General features: G+C 34.9%; 1 protein-coding gene across 2 annotated transcripts in view; it reads right to left on the reverse strand.

Annotated features, from left to right (window-relative positions):
- Window positions 1-934: 934 nt before the first annotated feature.
- LOC138700080 (uncharacterized) overlaps window positions 935-19,971 on the reverse strand; it is a 433,777-nt gene continuing 414,740 nt past the window's right edge. For both annotated transcript variants that reach the window (XM_069826395.1, XM_069826394.1), the window contains 2 exons: window positions 19,404-19,530; window positions 935-13,946 (listed from right to left, as the gene is read on the reverse strand). In XM_069826395.1, coding sequence (XP_069682496.1) covers window positions 13,910-13,946; window positions 19,404-19,530 — 164 coding nt within the window. In that variant the 3' untranslated portion in view covers window positions 935-13,909. The remainder of the gene's footprint in view (window positions 13,947-19,403; window positions 19,531-19,971) is intronic.

Genomic DNA, 19,971 nt, shown 5'->3' on the forward strand with positions numbered 1-19,971 from the left:
ACTCTCAAATTTAGCATACCAAAGAACACATATTGCCCGCTGTTGATTTGTAGTAGCCATTTTAATCATCTACGATTTTCATTTGTTTTTTTTTTTTTTTTTGATTATGCATTGTTGATTGTCATATATGGAAACTTCCATCTTTTAATCATAATATAACCAGCAAGACATTTTTCCTACTATCATAATAGTTTTATAATAATAAATTAATATTATTAATACCCAAACGGATCAAACTGTATTTTCCCTATTAATAAACAAAATCGCGAAATTACTCAATCAAACTAATGACTAAAAGTCACTCAGTAAACGAACTCGGTAAGATAATCGTGATTATGACATTCCTACCTAAGGTTTACGATAGCTCCGTGGCATCGTGCTTGATCGCTAAGAGCAAGGCTCGTGTTAGGATCATATACCTAGACTTTTTTTTAATTCCTAATGTAGATCAAATTCAATTTACTGTCGTTCTATTTTACTGCAATGTTTATAAATATCCATCTACTATTAATATTACATTACTTTTCATCGCATCATTTCAAATACCTTTCGGATTGCGATAAGAATCGAAGAAAAATTACATTTTTAAATTGCTGACAAAACGATGCCGTATGGACTACCGCTTTGGAGAACTGCGCATGCGCAGTGTGTTGTAAGCGAAACAAAATAAGTTGAGACGGTGTCGGGTGAAGTTCCTGGGTAGCGCAATCAGTAGAGCGTTGATGCGCTACACCGAAGGTCCAAGGATCGATACCCAGCCCCGGAAACAATTTTTCCCTTGAGTTTATTCATACAATAAAGGAGCTCCAAATTTTATTTCCGTATCAGTACAAGGCTCACTGCGTAAACAAGATATCAATGAGGTGGTAGAATTAGTAATGATTTACAAAATACTTACTTCAACATAATAGTAATATTAACAATAACAAGAATGTAAGTGTGCTAAACATTTAATATTGCACAAAGATACTATGCTTACTACATGAACACAAATACGTTACATACCAGAAACAATTACAACTATTGGACTTTCTTTCATGGAAACTTAAATAAATGTTTCTAGTGACAATTATATAACAACTATTACTACTTAACAGAGTATCAGAAAAAAGACAAGTAAGAATGTGTAACTCCTTTATGTCCTGATTATAAATTACTGAAGTTCTACGAATGAAATGCATTGAACGTGCCTATTTGTGTGTCTGCCGATATTTTCTGAAACTTATAATGTAACTAATATTTTAATAAAACCAGTGCGAAATTCATGAGCTATATATTTTTAAGGAAATGTAATTTTATACATATAACACAATATTGAAACTAATCCACAATAATAAAAAAATATAAAGGAAGTTAAGGTATTATTATACTGACTGAATTGCTTGTGAATTTGATTCCAGAGATCACACAAATTCTGCCTAGAGAAAAGGAGACACATCTCTGCCCGATAAATAATATCGACAAGTTTGAACTGATATAATATTGTATATGTAGTTGGACGAAGATAATATTCCTCTTAATTATTATTATTACATTTTTATGCTTCAGAAATTTTGTTGAGCCTATATTGATGATTACCGATCAGAATTTGAAGCGAAACAGTGGCTGACGTAAGAGGAGTTAAGAATTTAAATATTTGTTAGCCCCTTTATTCGGTTACTCTCCCCAATGATAATGCATATGCATTCGAATCAGCTGTAGAACATAGACAAACATTTCTAATCGCAGGACCATAGCATTAAAATCATGTGCTAATATGTATCATTGCCATTTCCTTCACCTGAATATGGACGCCTAATCCTCATTCCTATATTATAATATAGTATTTTAGCCCTTGAGCGAGTCCACTAACGTCGAGTAACGGTTAGAACGTCTGACTGTGAAACGAGCGGGCTCGAGTTCATAACCTGGTTGAGGTTCCTTCCGCAGATTTTCCTCAACAAATCGAAGCAGAATTTCTGGGTAAATTTCGGCGTTGGATCTCGGACATATTTCGGCACTCCCTTATTTCATCATCATCTCCGTTTCTTTCCCATTTTTCGGGCTTGCTCTGATGTAGACTCGCGGGTCGCCATCGAACTTGGATCGCGTGGATATGTGGTCATTCGTTGTTGGTGGTAGTGCTATGTACCGTGGGCTGTACACTGGATTTGTGGTAGCTCGTGGGATCGCGGTGATGTCTACGTGGAAGGTAAAGGAGATCATGTAGGCCAGGCATGCCCAGCCGGGGTAGATCTAACCTTCAATTGTGGTGCGACATTGATGTAGAATATATTTTATGTGTCTGCTTGCATGATATTCTGAGATTCTACGTCACTGTTGCACCTCTTTTGAAGGCTAGATTTGTCACGGCTTGGAATGACTGATTAGGGTGTAGGGGAGTTCGGCGGCGGCGCGCAGGGAAATTTGTAGTGCAGGGCCTTTAGCATGTACATCATCCCGTATAGTACAATGGAACCACACGTACGGACTGCATGCGAGGACAATTTCTGTTCGTGCTCTTGGATGGAACCCTTGAGTATTTCTTAAAGGTTGTAACACCGCTGAAACCGATGCGAATGCTTCAGTCAATTGAATTTCCATTGGTTTAATAAACACTTTTCATGTTACATTGATTTAACTGTTCCTAAAGTTCATTCTTCCGTAAAACGAATTTTGCTACAACTAAAAATCGTAATTGCAGTTTTCTAATGCGACTTTTCCTAATATCATAAAAATACTGAATTACAAAAAATGAAAACACTTTATTATATTAAATCTTGTAGGAGAATTATATGTACTAATTCATGCAGATATTGCAAAACAGATTTCATCCAAATCACTGAGCTACCCGGGAACTCGACAAGACACCGATCCAATTTTTCCTTCTATATCCACAGCCCTCACAGTGGGCTGACAACCGTCAAGCAACAAACAATGAGTGCACACTAATTCTGTGTGACTTAAATTGTGGTTTTCTGTTAAAGTACAGTGACGTGTATTATGCAAATCATGGTTTCAGGTATAACTCCCTGTAAAGTTGATTTGAATAATTTCGAGGGTTGTTCCAGGGCCGGGTATCGAATTCGGGTAGCTCAGTTGGTAGAGCGTTGGTATGTTTAACCAAAAGTCCTGGGTTCGATACCCGGCCCCGAAACAATTTTTCCCTCGAAATTATTCAAACACGATTTTAATTCTTATAAAAGTTATAATTCTTTACTATGTTTCTAATTATTATTCTTTCATTTGAAATCTACTTATTTCTTGTGCCTGCCTTAACACTTCTTCTGAAACTTAACTTTTCTCTAATAGTTTCTGTTTCTGATTGTTCTTTTTGAATCTCGATCAACGTCAAATAGAAATCAGAGTGACGTTTCCCGACGACGGGGTTAAAGCGATTATGACACGCCTCACTTACTGTACATTCTTAGTACGTTGAGAAACGCTCCTTTTGGCCTTGTAATGGTTCCATTTTTCCACTGAATATCTAGATAGAACTGCTCTTAGTCTTTCTCGTGCTGAACGCCCAACTATGTACCATTATTCGATGGAATCCTGATGATAAAAGTAAAGTAAACCCCATTAAAGGTCAAATCGACCCAGAGAATGAGGAGAGGTTCAGGTTTCCACCTTTACTGATAATATAATCGGTATTAATTGCAGCGGATGCTAGTCCTACGTCATCTTTACCGCCAAGGAAATACCCCTGGTACTCATTTCTGGTAGAGATTGGGTAGACCCCAGGACCATAGTGCGACTGGAAGGATTATATCAAAGGAAATATCCATGACCCGATCAGAAATCGAATCCGTGACCTTCCGGCTTGCAGCGTTATGCCTTAATCATGGCGCTACCGCGCCCCCCATTCCAGATTATATTGCGTTAATTGTGTCCGAAGTACATGAGCAGGTGGCTGCACTGGATGTTCTTCTGCAATTCTTTTTTCTGTACATTTAACATCTTGCTTCGGCTTTCTCGCGATTTGGTGCGTGAAAATGATCAGAACGTTTTGTAATCAGGATATCTTCACCACCCTGAAGAGTAACTATTCACCCCTTACATTCTTTTCCTTTTTACTTTACACACTGTTAGTAAGTTTTTCTTGGAATAAGCGGTTTTGCTCTGTAATACATATGACGACTAATGATCGATTTTTACAGACAATTTTGGGCTGTTCAATTTTTTCTTCTTTTAACTGTTATGTACGCTCCGAATTGTATTAAATTCCAAATATCAATGTTTAACGTAGGTTCCGTTAGCACGGTTTCAGAACAAAAACCAAAATGTTGTTATAATGGTAAATCTATGCCTTGGGGCAAGACAATGGTAAGTGTCATTAGAAAAGTTTTGAGAAGTTGAAAAAACAAAGTTTGGAAAGGCCTATGAATCATATATGGTAAAAGCTGATATTTCAGTCCAGTTCATATGATTTAATATAATATTCATTATCGTTTAATCATATTTTTAAAATCAAACACCAGCATATTTAATAGTAATTAATATATATATACACAACGCTACACGCCTCATTGTTTGTAGAGTTACCATTATATTCATCAAAAGTTATTTTAGGCAAGTGTCATACAAAATTTTTGTTAATATCACTGATTGTTGGTTTAATAATCTGACTACAGGATATACTACTTGCATGTAAAAGAACTCTTGAGGGACAAAATTCCAATACACCAGCGACGCTGATATAACCTCTGCAGTTGCGAGCGACGTTAAATAAAACATAATTTTTTTAATAGAGCAAAAATAGATAGGAAAATAGAGGGGATAATATAGGGGAAAATTGAGGATTCATGTAGAAAATGGAGCAGAAAACAGAGGAGCAAATACAGTAGAAAATCAAGGGAAATACAGAAGCAAATAGAGGAATAATAGTGGAAAAATAGGGGGAAAATAGACAAGAAAATACAGAAGAGAATAGATGAGAAAATGTGGGCAAAATAAAGCGGAAAATATAGGAGAATAAACAGGGGAAAATAAAGGGATAATAGGCGTGAAAATAGAGAGAATATGGAGGGAAAAATAAACAGAAAAGGGATGAAGAAATAGAAGTGAAAACAGAGTAGGCCTAATTATAGTTTATTTCTCCTCTATCTTACATCTATTTTCTCCTTAGTTTTGGCTATATTTTCTCCTCCACTTTCCCCCTAATTTCTCCTCTACTTTCTCTACATTTTCCCTGTTTTCTCTCGATTTTCTTTTCTAATTTCCCTCTATTTTCTCTTTTATTTTACCACTAATTTGTCCTCTGCATTGCTTCTATTTTCTCTCTCGTTTTATCTATTTTTTTTTCAATTTACTCGTTTTCTTGCTTTCTAGTTTCTTCGTTGTCTTTTCCCCTCTTTCTCTCGTTTCAAGTACTTGATCCATATTGAGAACCACTTTTAGCATCCCGTTTGAATGATGGTTCTTCATTTGGACTCATTATTTCTCCTTGCAACAGTAACTTCTTCCTAGTAGCGGCCATTTTCACAACACGAATGGCGCTTACCATTGTCTTCACTGTAATGCAATGGTGTCTCTATTTTCAAATTGTTCTCACAGTCTTCATAGATGGCAGATATGACCAAATAAATTACAGACATAGGCAGTAGAACAAGGGAACATTCAGAAAGTGGTTTTATCTTTATATGGTCCATATTGTCTTGCCCCAAAGCACAGAAATGGCCATTATGAAAAACAGTTTAGGAAAAATGGTTATGAAAAACAGTTATTAATGAAAAATTACGAAAAATGTCATTATGAAAATTATTTTTGGAAAATGGTTTAGGAAATATGACTGGGATAGTGGGGTAACGATTAACACACAACAAAACACTGCCATGTAACGTATCGATTCCATTTCATTCTAATTCAGTTAAAAAGTCTGTATTAACATATTACATACCACAATAATAAACTGCAGTAATCATTACTATATTCGGTGCACAGTGACTATTCGGACACTATCTACATTTAGTTCTTTTCTTCATCCAATGCAAATATAGTAACCCAGTAATGTCATTGCCTCACTTCTCGTAGTTTTCTTTGATTCTCCTTTTCTGAAATTCGAAAACTCTGTTTCATTTATTGGATGTAAAAATGTGTGCATTATAAAACCACCAATAATGAGAACTGACATTATTTTCGTAAGTTCATCCTTTTCCTTTCTCACTAGACTTTCGTCCCGGGAAAATATATATTACACCGATCACGGATTAACATTCCTGTCCCATATGCTTTCAAGAGCGGTTAGTTGTATACGGTATTTATGTATAATTAATGACTAGGGTATCCGACTCAATATAAATTCAAATTTTCAAATTATTATAGTATTTTTATGTCTAGAATATGAATAGTAAACCATAAACTTGAATCCGAAATATAAAAACATATTTGAGAAATTATCCTGGCTCATTAACAACTTACGGAGCACCTATCTCCTTTCACTAATTGAGCTGGAGAAGGCAATGGACATATTAGCACATTTTAGCTTGCGAAAACAAATCATATCTTCATATCATAGTAATATGATCTAATAAACTAGAAAAATTAGTCATACATTTTTCCACAATAATAATTAGAATATGTATATACATAACAAACGTATAGAAATGTATAAATGTTATACATAAAATTAAATTAAATTAGCATAAAATTGCAATTTCACATTATAAAGAATCAAGAGGGCGATTACAAAATAAGAAGGAATCACAATCCGTACATACAGATTTAAATATATGTTCTGTAAAATATATTGAACATGTGTTGTTGACCTCAGATTACCAAACCTAGTAAACTCTCTTACTTCCTCCTAACATGTTTTATGCTAATAATTTAAAGTGGAAGTCTCAGAAAATAAATTATTGTTCAAAATGTTCGACTAGCATTATACTGCTATAACTTATGATGCCACCATGAACTGAAGAATTTTCTGTGGTTGGTTAATTCGTGGAACATTCCTAGGAATCTCATGGAACTTGTCAAGTGAAAACGTATTATTCATCTCAAGCCTCAAGTTTGTATTTTGTTTCCACCACAATGATGAAAGCAATTAGAAATTAAGGGGTTAGGTACAGCTTAGAGCAGTAAAATTTTTGTAATTATTCAACTTTTTTTTTTCTCTCCATTACTGTATATTGTACAATAATGAAAATTTATATGTGTAAAACAATGTCCTTCTGCTATATGAAAAAAATAATTTTACGATAAAAAAATAATTGATGTATATATTTGTTTCAAAGTTCAAAACAGTGGTAGTTCACTGTGCAGAGATGAAGCATTTCCCTCATAACTAATAAACTTGTTAACTTTTTATGTTCTCTCTCTTTTATTTTATTGCTGAAACTCATGTTTACAATATCATGATCTTTCAACTACATTCCTTAATAAATAATATAGTTTTTATTTTGTGTTAGAATAAAATACTGATATGTGACCATTTTTAAAGTGAATTTATTTTTTATCAGACAATCTATCAAAGGTAGAGAAGTGATTTTGCATCATATTGTAGATATGACATACATAAATGCACACAAAAAATTTCATTACAGAATGTTGAATAATTTTTTAGTTATGAGGGAAACGCTTCATCACTGTACAGCGAACTACCACTATTATAAATTTTGAAAAAAAAAAAAAAAAAAATTAAGTCGTAAAAATATTTGTCATACAGCAGAAGGACAATATTTTACAGTTGCTAATTTTCATTATTGTACAAGATACAGTAATGAAGGAAAAAAATGTTGAATATTTCCAAAATTTCACTGCTGTATGCTGTACCTAAACCCTTAAAGATTATAAAATGATCGCATCGAAACTTCTTCAACCAATAAAATTTCCTCCTGGACCTCTCGTAATTTAAGTGAGGTATTTTACGTCAAATATACAATGTAACTAAATTAATTTATCTTAAATAAATATTCCTTTAACTCTTGAGAGAGTAATTTCCGCATACAAAGTCTTCAAGCAGACCTTCATCCGTGAGTGTACAGTTGCACGTGGCGGCTGGAAGCATGCTGTTTGCCGGCAGAGTAGGATATTCATGGCCTCTGAAGTCTGGCACATAGATTGCTCATGCAAATTACAGTAACCACTTACCATTGTCATAGAAGATGTTGGAAATGTTATTCTTGTGTAACCACACATCTGTCACAGTTTTTAAGAAGATTTTAATTAACACGTATTAATTTATTCTTCTGAAATTTCTGCAATTTCCCTTCTTATATTGTCTTTCAGTTCTTCCAACATATGCTGGTTATTCCGATACACTTTTTTATTTATAATTTTAAGTTCCCTCATAGACAGAAATGGGACACGGCATTACAAGAATATTCTGTGTAAGATCTCGAAATTAATGTGTCTAATAAAAAACAGTCATGTACCACTTTATTTGTTCAGGGATTGTAGCCACGTCTTAATGTGAGTGGAGTAAATTTCTACAATTCGGTGGTGGATAATGTTAATAATGGCTCTATTGATACACATTTAATTTTTTTCATGGATGAAGTATGGTTTTATTTACATGGTCGTGTAGCGACACAGAACAATCAACAGGTACTGGATCTTGTGCACGAAATGTCATTTCATGGCCAAAAAATTAGAGTATGTTGCATAGTGAATACTTACAGAATTATAGGGCCTATATTTTTCTAATGCTGTAAATGTCCAGAGGTCAAAAGAATAGAATAGAATGTTTTATTTTCGCTGACAGATTTAAGGCTATAAGTCCTTCTCTTCCACTCAACCAGCCTTAATCAATACAATACTTACATACATATTTAAATTCTGAATATTTACAATACATTTAAAAGATTCTCCAGCAATATACTTAAGTTTTAATGACTAGTACATGTTTATTTAAATTCAGATAAAATCTATAAGAAAAAGTAATAACTTAATTCATGATCTAATTTAATTCAATTCAGTCTATATGGAATACATAAAGAATTATAATTAAGTTGAGATAGCTAGTTGGTTAAAATGATGAGAATTAATTTAAATAATTTTACTAGAACTATGTTATAGGGAGCAAAATATAAATCTAAAATATATTGATATAATGATAACATTAATATAATGAAATTATGCCATTAGAGTTTTTATATTCTATTTAGAGAAATTAATGGTAATCATAAGCATGGACAGATGTTAGTTTCATTATGAGTAACAAATATTATTCAGTAATTCTGCAGTGCTTGGGAAAAGTGACATAAGTCAGTTTCCACAAACCTTTTTTGATAATTTATTGACAACTTACGGAACATCTGCTCGCTTGGAAAAAAATACGTCAATATTTCCCCCATTACAATAATTCATACAGAAAAAAATCAAATCGACATAAGCCAGTGTAAGTTGTCAATAAATTATCAAAAAAGGTTTGTGGAAACTGACTTATGTCACTTTTCCCCATGCACTGCAGAATTAATCTGTTAAATAGGAATTTATGTAATTTTGACCTAAATGAAGTAATTGTCCAACAACCCCTTACAACACTCGGAAGCGAGTTCCAATTTCTAGCAATTGAAACTGTATAGGATGAAGAATATAAAGATGACTTGTGGTAGGGTATAATGAGTAAGTTGTTTTGATGAGACCTGGTACTTAGTTGATGATGTACGGATAAATTTTGAAAACGAGAAACCAAATAAGCTGGGGTAGCGGTGCGCAAAATTTGAAATAAGAGAATGAGAGAATGCAGAGCTCGTCGGTCACTTAGCCTTAGCCAAGACATATTTTAGAAAGACGGGGAAACATGATCATACTTACGAATATTTCAAATATAACGGACGCACGCATTATGCACACGTTGTAGCTTGCTGCTCAAATTTGCATTTAGGTTACTTAATATAGGCCTAATATCGCAGTAGTCGAAGTGTGGCATCACGAGTGTTTGTACAAGAATTCATTTTAGTTTATCAGGAAGAAAGTGCTTGGGATAACATAATCACGCCATTCTTAGAAAAATTATTTAACACTGAATATATACAGGCATTATTTTAAACAAGACTCCACTACAACGTATACAGCTGATCTATTGTTAGCACTAATTGCAGACATTTTTGAAGCTTACGGTCATCAGTAAGGGAATATGGCAAACGCTATTTCTAGATCTTGCCGTATGCGATTTCTTATTTTATGGGAGATCATGTAGGTGGACCCAGTATGGCCTAGTTTTTTTATTTTGACGTAGTTATGGCTGAATTTCACCAGATAGCGCTGGCATGTAAAGCAGGTAGTCAATCTAATGCAGGCAGTCCTGTAGACTCATTTCAAGCTTGTCAATGTTGCCATATTTAGCGATAAGTTGCTAAATCTAGGGAATTTTGAATCAGTCTCGGCGACAAATTTTGTAAAATATGATTAGCGACTTTTCTGATGATTTTTATATTCTTCCACTTTTTCCTTTCTTTTAAGTTAAAACATTCAACTGAAGTCGTGCACTTAGTTTCAGACGAGGCCTGGGTGCATGACTGAGTCGTCTAATGATTCATAGGCCTATGTGAAAGCCCTGATCTCATATATTTGTGATCAGGGGTGAAAGATGCAGATTCAATGATTCTCACGGGTTAGGTTCTCTCTCAGTGCTACTGCTCCAACACCGATAAACGGTGGCAACTTTGATTGACACGTGACGAATCGCGAGCTCCAGCCAATTCTCAGTTCTTTCCGGAGATTTTCCACTCCGAACCGAACCGAGGCAGTTGAGTTTTGGAATTTTGTGCCGACAGTTCGTGTGAAGGAAATGAGACTGCAGATTTTTGCTGATTTTAATATATTTCAATACATAAGATTTAAAAAGTGTTAGATTTCACAAAAATAATTGTGGTCAATCGCTTGAGTGAAAATTTCCACACTTACAATTTGCCAGAAAGTTTAGTGTCAATGATTGAGTCAAGTCCAGTGTATTCACAATCAGCTGTTCCCACACCTTCCATCTCAACATCACAGCTGTCAACAATACAACCAGACTCCGCAGAAGAGGGTCACGACGAGGAAATTATATTTTTCTCCGCATATGCATGTTTCTCTTATTTTTGTTTAGTGATATTTATTATTAATTTTTTGCGATAGTTCTGGAGATTTTTTAAGAAACTTTGGAGAGATTTAGCTACTATTTGTTGAAAAGTTAGCGAGATTGTAGAGCGATATGTTAGCAGCACTGAAGCTGGTGGCAGTGCAGTTTGTGTTTTCAATTGGCTGCAGTCTGATAAAGTTGCTGAGTAACGAATTTTTCTTTCATGTAATCTAATATTCCAATGATAATTTCCCACTCTCTGTATATACATACGCATTGTTGGTCATTCATTTCAGAGTTACGTATTATTGTAGCTTTTAATATCTATTTTAAAGTCATATAATGTAGTTTACGTTTATTTATAACATCCTTTCCATAACCAAACAAAGAGAACGTTATATCAAGTGGAACCAATATGGCCTATGGTGACGAAGATGATCCTGTCGAGACTGGTATACTAAATGGGACTCAGTCATTATAGAAAAAGAGTGATACAGAGTATGCACTGACACTTCATTCAAAGATTTGATGTCAACATCCTAGACACGTAAAACCTCGAATCGAAAATTAGCCACCAACAGTCGAGGTGTTGTCCTGCAAAGTGAATTATTTCCTGCCTCAGAAACCACAGCAGCGCAACCTAAGGATATTTCACATGATGGTGGTCAGAAAGCAGGAACCTCAAACACTAAATCGGGAAAACTAGAAGAAAACAGTTTGTAACAGGGACGAAGAAAAAGGAATCATGGTTCTGTAACAGATGAAATAAAAGCCATACGGAAGTATGAAAGTTTTGATACGTATGTGCATGAAGGATGTGCTGGTTTAACCAAATAACGACAAAGTAGGCCTACCTTTTATTTGCCCGGACTGTGAACCATAAATGATAATTTTGAGAAGGCAAAATTCTATTGTTGATTATTTTTCTTCAGAAACTTAAAAAAAAACAATTAGAGCAGTTTTTCTTACACTTTCATACATAGGCGGAGCTATGGGGGAAAATGGGGGATATTGTCCCCCCCCCCCCAAACTTGTCTGAACTTTTTTTTTCTATTAACATTAGAAAATATTGAATGCAAAAGACTTTTCTTGCTTTTGTTTATGATTAAGTTTCTATGCTTAAATCGACGAATTAATGTCTTCATATCATGTGTCTTGACTATAATATTTATTTTAAATTTCTGAATGTATAAGAATTTATATACCTCGTTTGAGGAATGGAAGCATTGTAATGTTTCTTTTCTAACAGCCTGTACCCCTGTGTTAGAAGTCTGCAGCGGCCATCTACTGAATTAGGTGTTAGTGAAAAATACACCATAGTCCCATGTTAAAGGAGTGGAAATTTTCAGTAGTTTTCATAAAATAACTATATTCCAAAGATTTTTTTGTGAAAACAGCCATTTTCCAGGAAGATGGTACGATGGTAGCATTTACAAATAATATCCCATTCATAAACAAAAGCAAGGAAAGTCTTTTGAATTCAATATTTTGTAATGTTAATAGAAAAAAAGAGTTCAAACAAATTTGGGAGGGGGGGGTGCATTTGTAGTAGACCTACAGTTGAAGCCCTATAGAACTCGGTCCGAAACATCGCGGATATGGATGTAACAATGTAAGAAACATGCACCTCAAAAATATTTTTATTAAATGATCATATTCCGATATACTGTACCACGGTCAAGCTATAATGAGGGAGGAAGTAAATGATATCCCCCGCAACCTCGTTACATCGGAATTCTATGGTTTTGCTTGCTCCCCCCCCCCAGGAAACGGTTCTCTCTCCGCCTATGCTTTCATATACCAATACATGTTCAAAGAGAATATTTGTTTTATTTCTATATCATTATTTCCATATTTCTATGCAAAAGAAAGAAAAAATGATAATAGGCCATATTGCATATACATGTATGTACCCAATAAGACATAAATGCTATTTTTAAGCTTCAATCTAACCACGTGGGCATTTAAAATGTGCTGATACATTTTAAAGATGCTTACAAATATGCGCTTTCCAATGTGAATATCAGTTTTCATATTTCAGTTCACAGAAGCTAAAAGCTTAGGTAGGCCATAAAAGAGTCCAGTTACCGTATTATAAAATATAATGTACCGGAATAACCCGCAGACGTTGGAAGAATTGAAAGACAATATGAGAAGGAGAATTGCAGTAATTTTAGCAGAAGAAATAATGCGTGTTAATGCAAATACTGTATTATTATAAGGTGTGAGAGATGTGTGGTGACACAAGGATATCATTCCCAACATCTATGACGAAAGTAGATTGTTACTGTAATTTGCATGAGCAATCTATGCACTTGACTTAAGGGACTATGAACATCTGGCTCTGCCGCCAAGAGTGACCGCACACTCGCGGATGAGCGTCAATTTGAAGAATGCGTATAGGTTATTTAGTGACGTCCACTGCATAGCACAAATTTAATAAAAAATATAAATAAACCTATATACTGTATATCCTTGTGAAAAGTTCACACCAAACATAATATAATTATTTCTTTTTTCACCTTCCAAAAATGTCAATTCTAAGGCTTTGAACTGTAAAAAAACTTTTATGTTCATCCACATGTAAATTGTCATTACACTTATCGAATAGTATAAATCAGGTAATATATCACAGAGACTTACATGTTAAGTATTAATTAGAAAACGGTGTAATATACAAGTCGCTCAAGAAACTCCACTGTTTGAAGTACTATGTCATAAATTATGCACTGGTTATGACTAGAATGATCGACAAAGGACTAAACTAACAAAACATTACTCTAGGTTTCAGCCCTTCTAGAAATACTACAATATAAACTAAGATTGTCGAAGTGTTAACTGTGTAGTCTTTTAGAGATAATTAAACTCATGTCTTCGCTCCTATTTCGGGACTCTTCAGCACTGTTCTTTTGTGGCATATGTCTACTCCACACTCTCCGATGACCTGAGTCTCGTGTATCTGAAATAAATAATAAAAATTTACAGTTATTTCAACTATAAGATTAATTAATTACAATTTTATAATGCGTTTATATGATAGGCCAAAAAAAGGTGAAAAATGTTTGAATAAGTTATTTGTTCCAGGCTAGCAAAATATTTGATCAAAATTCTGCAGCACTATATTATATCTTCATCACATAGATTGGGTATGTGTACCACGTCTTATGTTTGTTCTGTGTTCTCTTAGGTGGTAAATTTGCACCAATCTAAAAATGTGCGTAATTATAATGTATTTTATGCAAGCTTCGACTGGAAAGTGTGGTGTTCATGGAAGGCTTGTATTTGAATAATTATTTTGTAATAACGTGTCCAGTTTCTGTTTTGATTGGATGTGTAGTGAGATTCTACTTATTTAATCTCTGTATGAATTTTATTACAGCCTCCCTTCTGTTTGAATATAATTTAGTGCGTCTATCACCACTCCTATTTTCCCTAGGACTTTGTCCAGTGGCAAGATGAGCCCTACATACTCGCTGCATTCGGTCACGTGAAATGCCTAAGTTCTTCACGATATTTTACTACATTATGTTGTAATATTTTGGTACCGTATTCCACAATTGAGTAGTAGGACTATATTTTATTTTGCGATATTGTATTTTTAAAATTTAAGCTATTTCGTGTGCTGTTGGTAAGGATAAATGAGCCGTTCGGAGCAGAAGTGGTGTAAGTCAAAAAAGACTAATGAGGGTTAAAGTAAACATTGTGTAAAATACAGCGCAAAGTAGCAATTAATATTCAATTTATTTAAATTATTAGTCAGTGGATAGCAAGAAGGACATATTAATTGCCACTTCGCGCTGTATTTTACAGAATTTTTACTTTAAACCTCATTACCCGATTTTGACTTACACGACTTTTGCTCTGAACGGCTCAAATTATTGAACATTAATAATACAGTACATTATTGTGTACATGATAAAGTATCCATTATAAACTGGATAAAATCACACTCCTGTATCTGGAATTTAGCGAAGCAAAGAAAAAATTAACACATTGAAATCTACAAAAGACAACAGTAAGGAAACATCAGACAATATGTCTAAACCATACATTTCCAAACCAAGTCTAGGCGTAGACGATTCTCTGTAGACAATGCTGAAACAGTCAAACTGTAAATTGGTTACAATAAACCAAGCCCAGTTTCGACACAGGTAAAAGTTAATAGTGAAAAAGATATAAATTCGTAGAAAATGTAAATTATATTTGGGTATTAGTCGTGGGAAAGGTTTTGATTCACTTCTACTGTCGAAATTTGGTGAATCAAACGAGAAGCTGCGTGATGCTTACTGAAACAAGCGCGACGAGAGTTGTTTTGATATTCGATTGGGCGAACAATACTTCGCGCGCCCGTTTCCACTACTTGCGGGTCTCAAGCGATAACCGCTGTGAACGGGTGTCAGGAAGTCCGCAATAAATCTACCTGCAGTTTGGAGCGCTAAGTTATTACTGAACAGTCTTAGGGATTTCGTACCAACACACTGTTTTCAAGTTGAGTGCAGCTAAGCATATAGGCTAAATCTACCCTTCAATACCATACTGTACTCTGTTCGTCCCGCGCCGTGGCGTCGTGGTCTATGGTATCCTCATGGGGGAAGAAATTTTCTCACGAAATTTCGACCAGTGTATGGGACCAGTGCCCACCCAGCATCGTGATGCACTTGGGGAGCTATGATAGGTAGCAAAATCCGGTTGCGAAAGCCAGCTATAACGACTGGGAGAATCATCATACTAACCTCACGATACCTCCATTCTGGTTGGATGATCGTCCACTTCTGCTTCGGTATGTGAACATGAGACCAGCAGCCGACTGGTCGGTCTTGGCCCTTCAAGGCCTGTGATGCCACGGATTATTATTACTATACTCTGTTCATGTAACAACTCACAGAGTAGGGTAAAGTTGGCTAATTCCGTGACATATTTAATAAAGTCTATATTTATGCCAAAATTGTAATAAAAATTTTCAAATAACACCTAAATGACGTTATTTGGACTTTTAGGTACAGTTTTTACAACATTCAGTGTCAACAGTTTCACAAGTTTGGTATATAACATATGATTCTTAATTGTTATATAGTGGCTCCTAAATCCGTGACAGGGCTCCAAATTCCGTGATAGTGGTTTCCTAATTCCGTGATACTAAAATAATCCTCATTAACTGCTCAGAAAACAAACGCGTATTTGGAAAAACAAATTAAAGTCATGGTATGTTGTTTTAATATGGATTAAGTAAGAAATTGCAACATAAAAAGAAGGCCTAAGTGACAAATTTCATAAAAAATACTTGTGTAACTATAGGAATTCGTATTACATATTAATATATTATAAACAAAATAAACTGAAAGTTAAATTCAATACAAAATTAAATTTGAATAATTTGAATTATAACAATTATTTCTCGTTATTTATATTCCTAACAACAGCAGTAATTGAAGCGTCGGCTGGAACAACGTTATAAGTTACATTTGGTAAAATTTACAGAAGGTGCAAAAATGTGTACACGTACAACGTTGTTCTTATGGGGAAGAAAAATTTTGAGTGGACAAATTTCACGTACTGCATTGATGGACAGTTGCAAGCCAAAGAGTACAGCAAGGTAACATGGCATACAACATTATTACACGGAAACACGTCGAATGAAAATTTTGTAACTTACAACGTTGTTCCAGCCGACGCTTCAATTAAGTTAAATATATGCCCTATTATTTTATTGTAATTATAATTGATGTTTTCTATAACTTATTTCTATTATTATTTCCACGAACTATTTTCTTTTATAGACATTAATTTTCACAATTTAGCGTCGGTATATATCATACACATTGATTCAGCTGACTATAATCTACAGTAATATATCATTTTTATAATGCTATATTAATTCTTACCTCAAATATAAAATGTTTCTTCAGGAGCGGTCACAAGAGAAAGAAAAACTTACTGGTCAACCACCTTTCACTGAACAAAAGCTTCTGCAGTCGACTGTTTCTATTCAAAAGGCGGGTAGTCAATAGAATTTATTGAAAAGAAGACATCTCCTGGCATCTGTTAGGTATTCCAAAAACTTAAAATCAGAGACCACAACTCCATGGCAGTCAACTGAAATTTTATCATCGGATTAGGGGTATTACGGAATTAGGCACCTTTTTTTTTAGGCTAATCATTTCATTTCACCCTACTAACGTTCGCAGTGGAGTCTTGCAGTTTAATGAGCGGTTTTCAGCGTGACAGGAGTTGAATTCACAATTACGTGAAGTCGAATGCAATTATTCAAGAATTTGCTGGTAACCACAGTAACAAATGGAGAAACATTTTAGTAAAAATTAAGGAATGTGGAAATATAATCTACTCTATAAATCGAATAGTCGTTCAGGAACACATTCTTATGAAAAACACATAGAACATCTCTCTTTACAAGAGAAATACAGCAATGAAGAGAAACAGTCTTCTTCAAAACGTGAGTTTAGTATATAGAATTTTTTGGATATATGTATAATGTTAGCATGTTACAATACACCTTAAAACAATTGAATTGCCTATAACAGTCATTCTGCTGCAGTCAGGAATTTTGGAAATAAGTGAAGCCTTGACATCTGGAAGAATACTATTGCTATGTACTATATATACCAATCCAATTCACTATAGTTGAATCGTTGAGTTGGAAAAGGGGTCATGTCCTGAAAAGTAAATTGTTCAGGAGAGACAAAAAACTCTGGACATGACCCCTTCTCCAACTCAATACTAATCTAACGCACACTTCTGTGGACGGGACATGACTCCTTGTTATACCAAACGATGCGTACAGACATAGCAGTGAGGTATCGCCAATAAATACCATTTTGAAAAATGATGGACTTGACCCCTTTTCCAACTCACCGATTCAGTTATTAAAGCAATTATGAAAAGTGCCCTTAAAAATAATTATGGTTCAAATATATGTCACATACGAGATCCACTATGAGATTCACCAAGCTATTGTTCACTGGACTGCATGATATAGTAACAAATACTATAATATCACATTTCAGATTTGCTCCGGTCACATTTTCCGCTTACAAAGAGTTTTTCTGAACGTAGGTGGAGGATTTGTTTTGATAAATAGGAAAAGTACATTATAAGTTTTGTAACAAGTCTAGAAACATATCATTATGTATGTATGTATGTATGTATGTATGTATGTATGTATGTATGTATGTATGTATGTATGTATGTATGTATGTATTTAGCGAGTCATTTTACGGTGCCGTATCAACTTCTTAGGTTATTTAGCGTCTGAATGAGATGGTGATAATGCCGGTGAAATGAGTCCGGGGTCCAGCACCGAAAGTACCCAGCATTTGCTCATATTGGATTGAGGGAAAACCCCAGAAAAACTTCAACCAGGTAATTTGCCCCGACCGGGATTCGAACCCAGGCCATCTGGTTTCGCGGCCAGACGCGCTAAGCGTTACAACACAGGTGTGGGCTAGCTATGTAAGCTTATATGATTTTTTACTTTTATACGCACGCGTAAGCTATTTTAGATTTAAAATGACGAAGGTTCCAACTGATAATTTACTGTCTTTTAATATTATTTCCTTTTTTGTTTCTTTTTCTATGGCCATGGCGTAGAATAGACCATTGGCACAAAGACAAGTTTGACTGCCACCCGACTATACATGTTTCTTGTGCTGGTTTGTTGACATTTAGAGCTACGTTACTGAGCTGAAAAACATTGACGAAACGAGACTTAACAATGACGCTCTTCATTTACCTTGGTACAAGATCTGGAGTCTGCAGAAAATAGATGACATAATCGAAATGTTCAATGACATGGACTTGAACTATACAACAAGCATGCACCTGTGAAAACCAGACGAATATCCAGGCAGCCCGTCCTAGGATGACTCAGAGAGTACGCCTACAAAACAAAATCGAAAACAGAACAATTGAGGTCAAGAATCAGTAGAACGAAGATTTTGAGCCATATTGACTTAACTGGCAAACTGTATTACTATTCCTAATCTAAGAAACATGTGCTTATCTTACAAGAGTACAACTCACACTGACGCCTGACGACCTTCAGCGCGGTGGGAGCGGGAGGATTGACAGCTGGTTCCGATTAGCCGTAAGCCGCTAAAGCGCGGGGGGCAGGAAGGATTGTTCACTCAGTAGTTTAGTATGTCCATTCAGAGTTCGTTATGTAAACTTCAGCTATACTGTGTATACCGCTAACCTCTTCCCAATATTTTGGCTAATGAAATCCGAATTCTAGTTATAATTGTACTGTACCTTAATATTATAATTTATTTTCTGCTGCTAAAGAATATTTATAGGCTACAGTGTAAGAACACCACATTTCACCATTCAAACGATCTTTGAATCCAGACCATACATAATATAATCTCTCGACTGAGAATCATTAGAGTAATGAATGTTGTACCTGTGCATGTGTCTCCTCGCAAGTCGCAGCGCCACGGGACCGCAGCGGATGCGTTTGAACGCTGCGATGGCTTCCGCATGCGACATGCCCTGCAGCGCTTCCCCGTTCACCGCAAGGATCTCATCTCCTGTAAAATATAAATTACGAAATAAATATCATTTATAATACCTCCTCTACAGAACCTGGGTGTCAGGAACAAAAAATCCAACAACAAAGGTTTCTAATTCAGTGCATAATGTAGCCCAGTCTTCTCAAGGTCACTGGCCACTACGAGAGGGTTGTGGCTCGCGTGGCAATTGTAGCAGCTGTCTCCAATAAAAATAGTCTACTAGAACTAAAACCTTGCGATACTTACATAATAAAGTTACGTTAAATGTTAAATTTATGATAAACTTACTTTACGTAAGATCCAGAACTCTGTGTACAAAATGTTCGTATTAAAAGAGATTTATACAAGCGGTTTATTCCGAAACTGTAATATTAAACATGCTTATTGTAAAATATCTAATTATTTCTACATATTATATTATTTTACTTCCTCACGTAATGAATAATGCATTATAAAATA

Source organism: Periplaneta americana, chromosome 5, assembly GCF_040183065.1.
Source record: "Periplaneta americana isolate PAMFEO1 chromosome 5, P.americana_PAMFEO1_priV1, whole genome shotgun sequence".
Classification (NCBI taxonomy): Eukaryota; Metazoa; Arthropoda; class Insecta; order Blattodea; family Blattidae; genus Periplaneta; species Periplaneta americana.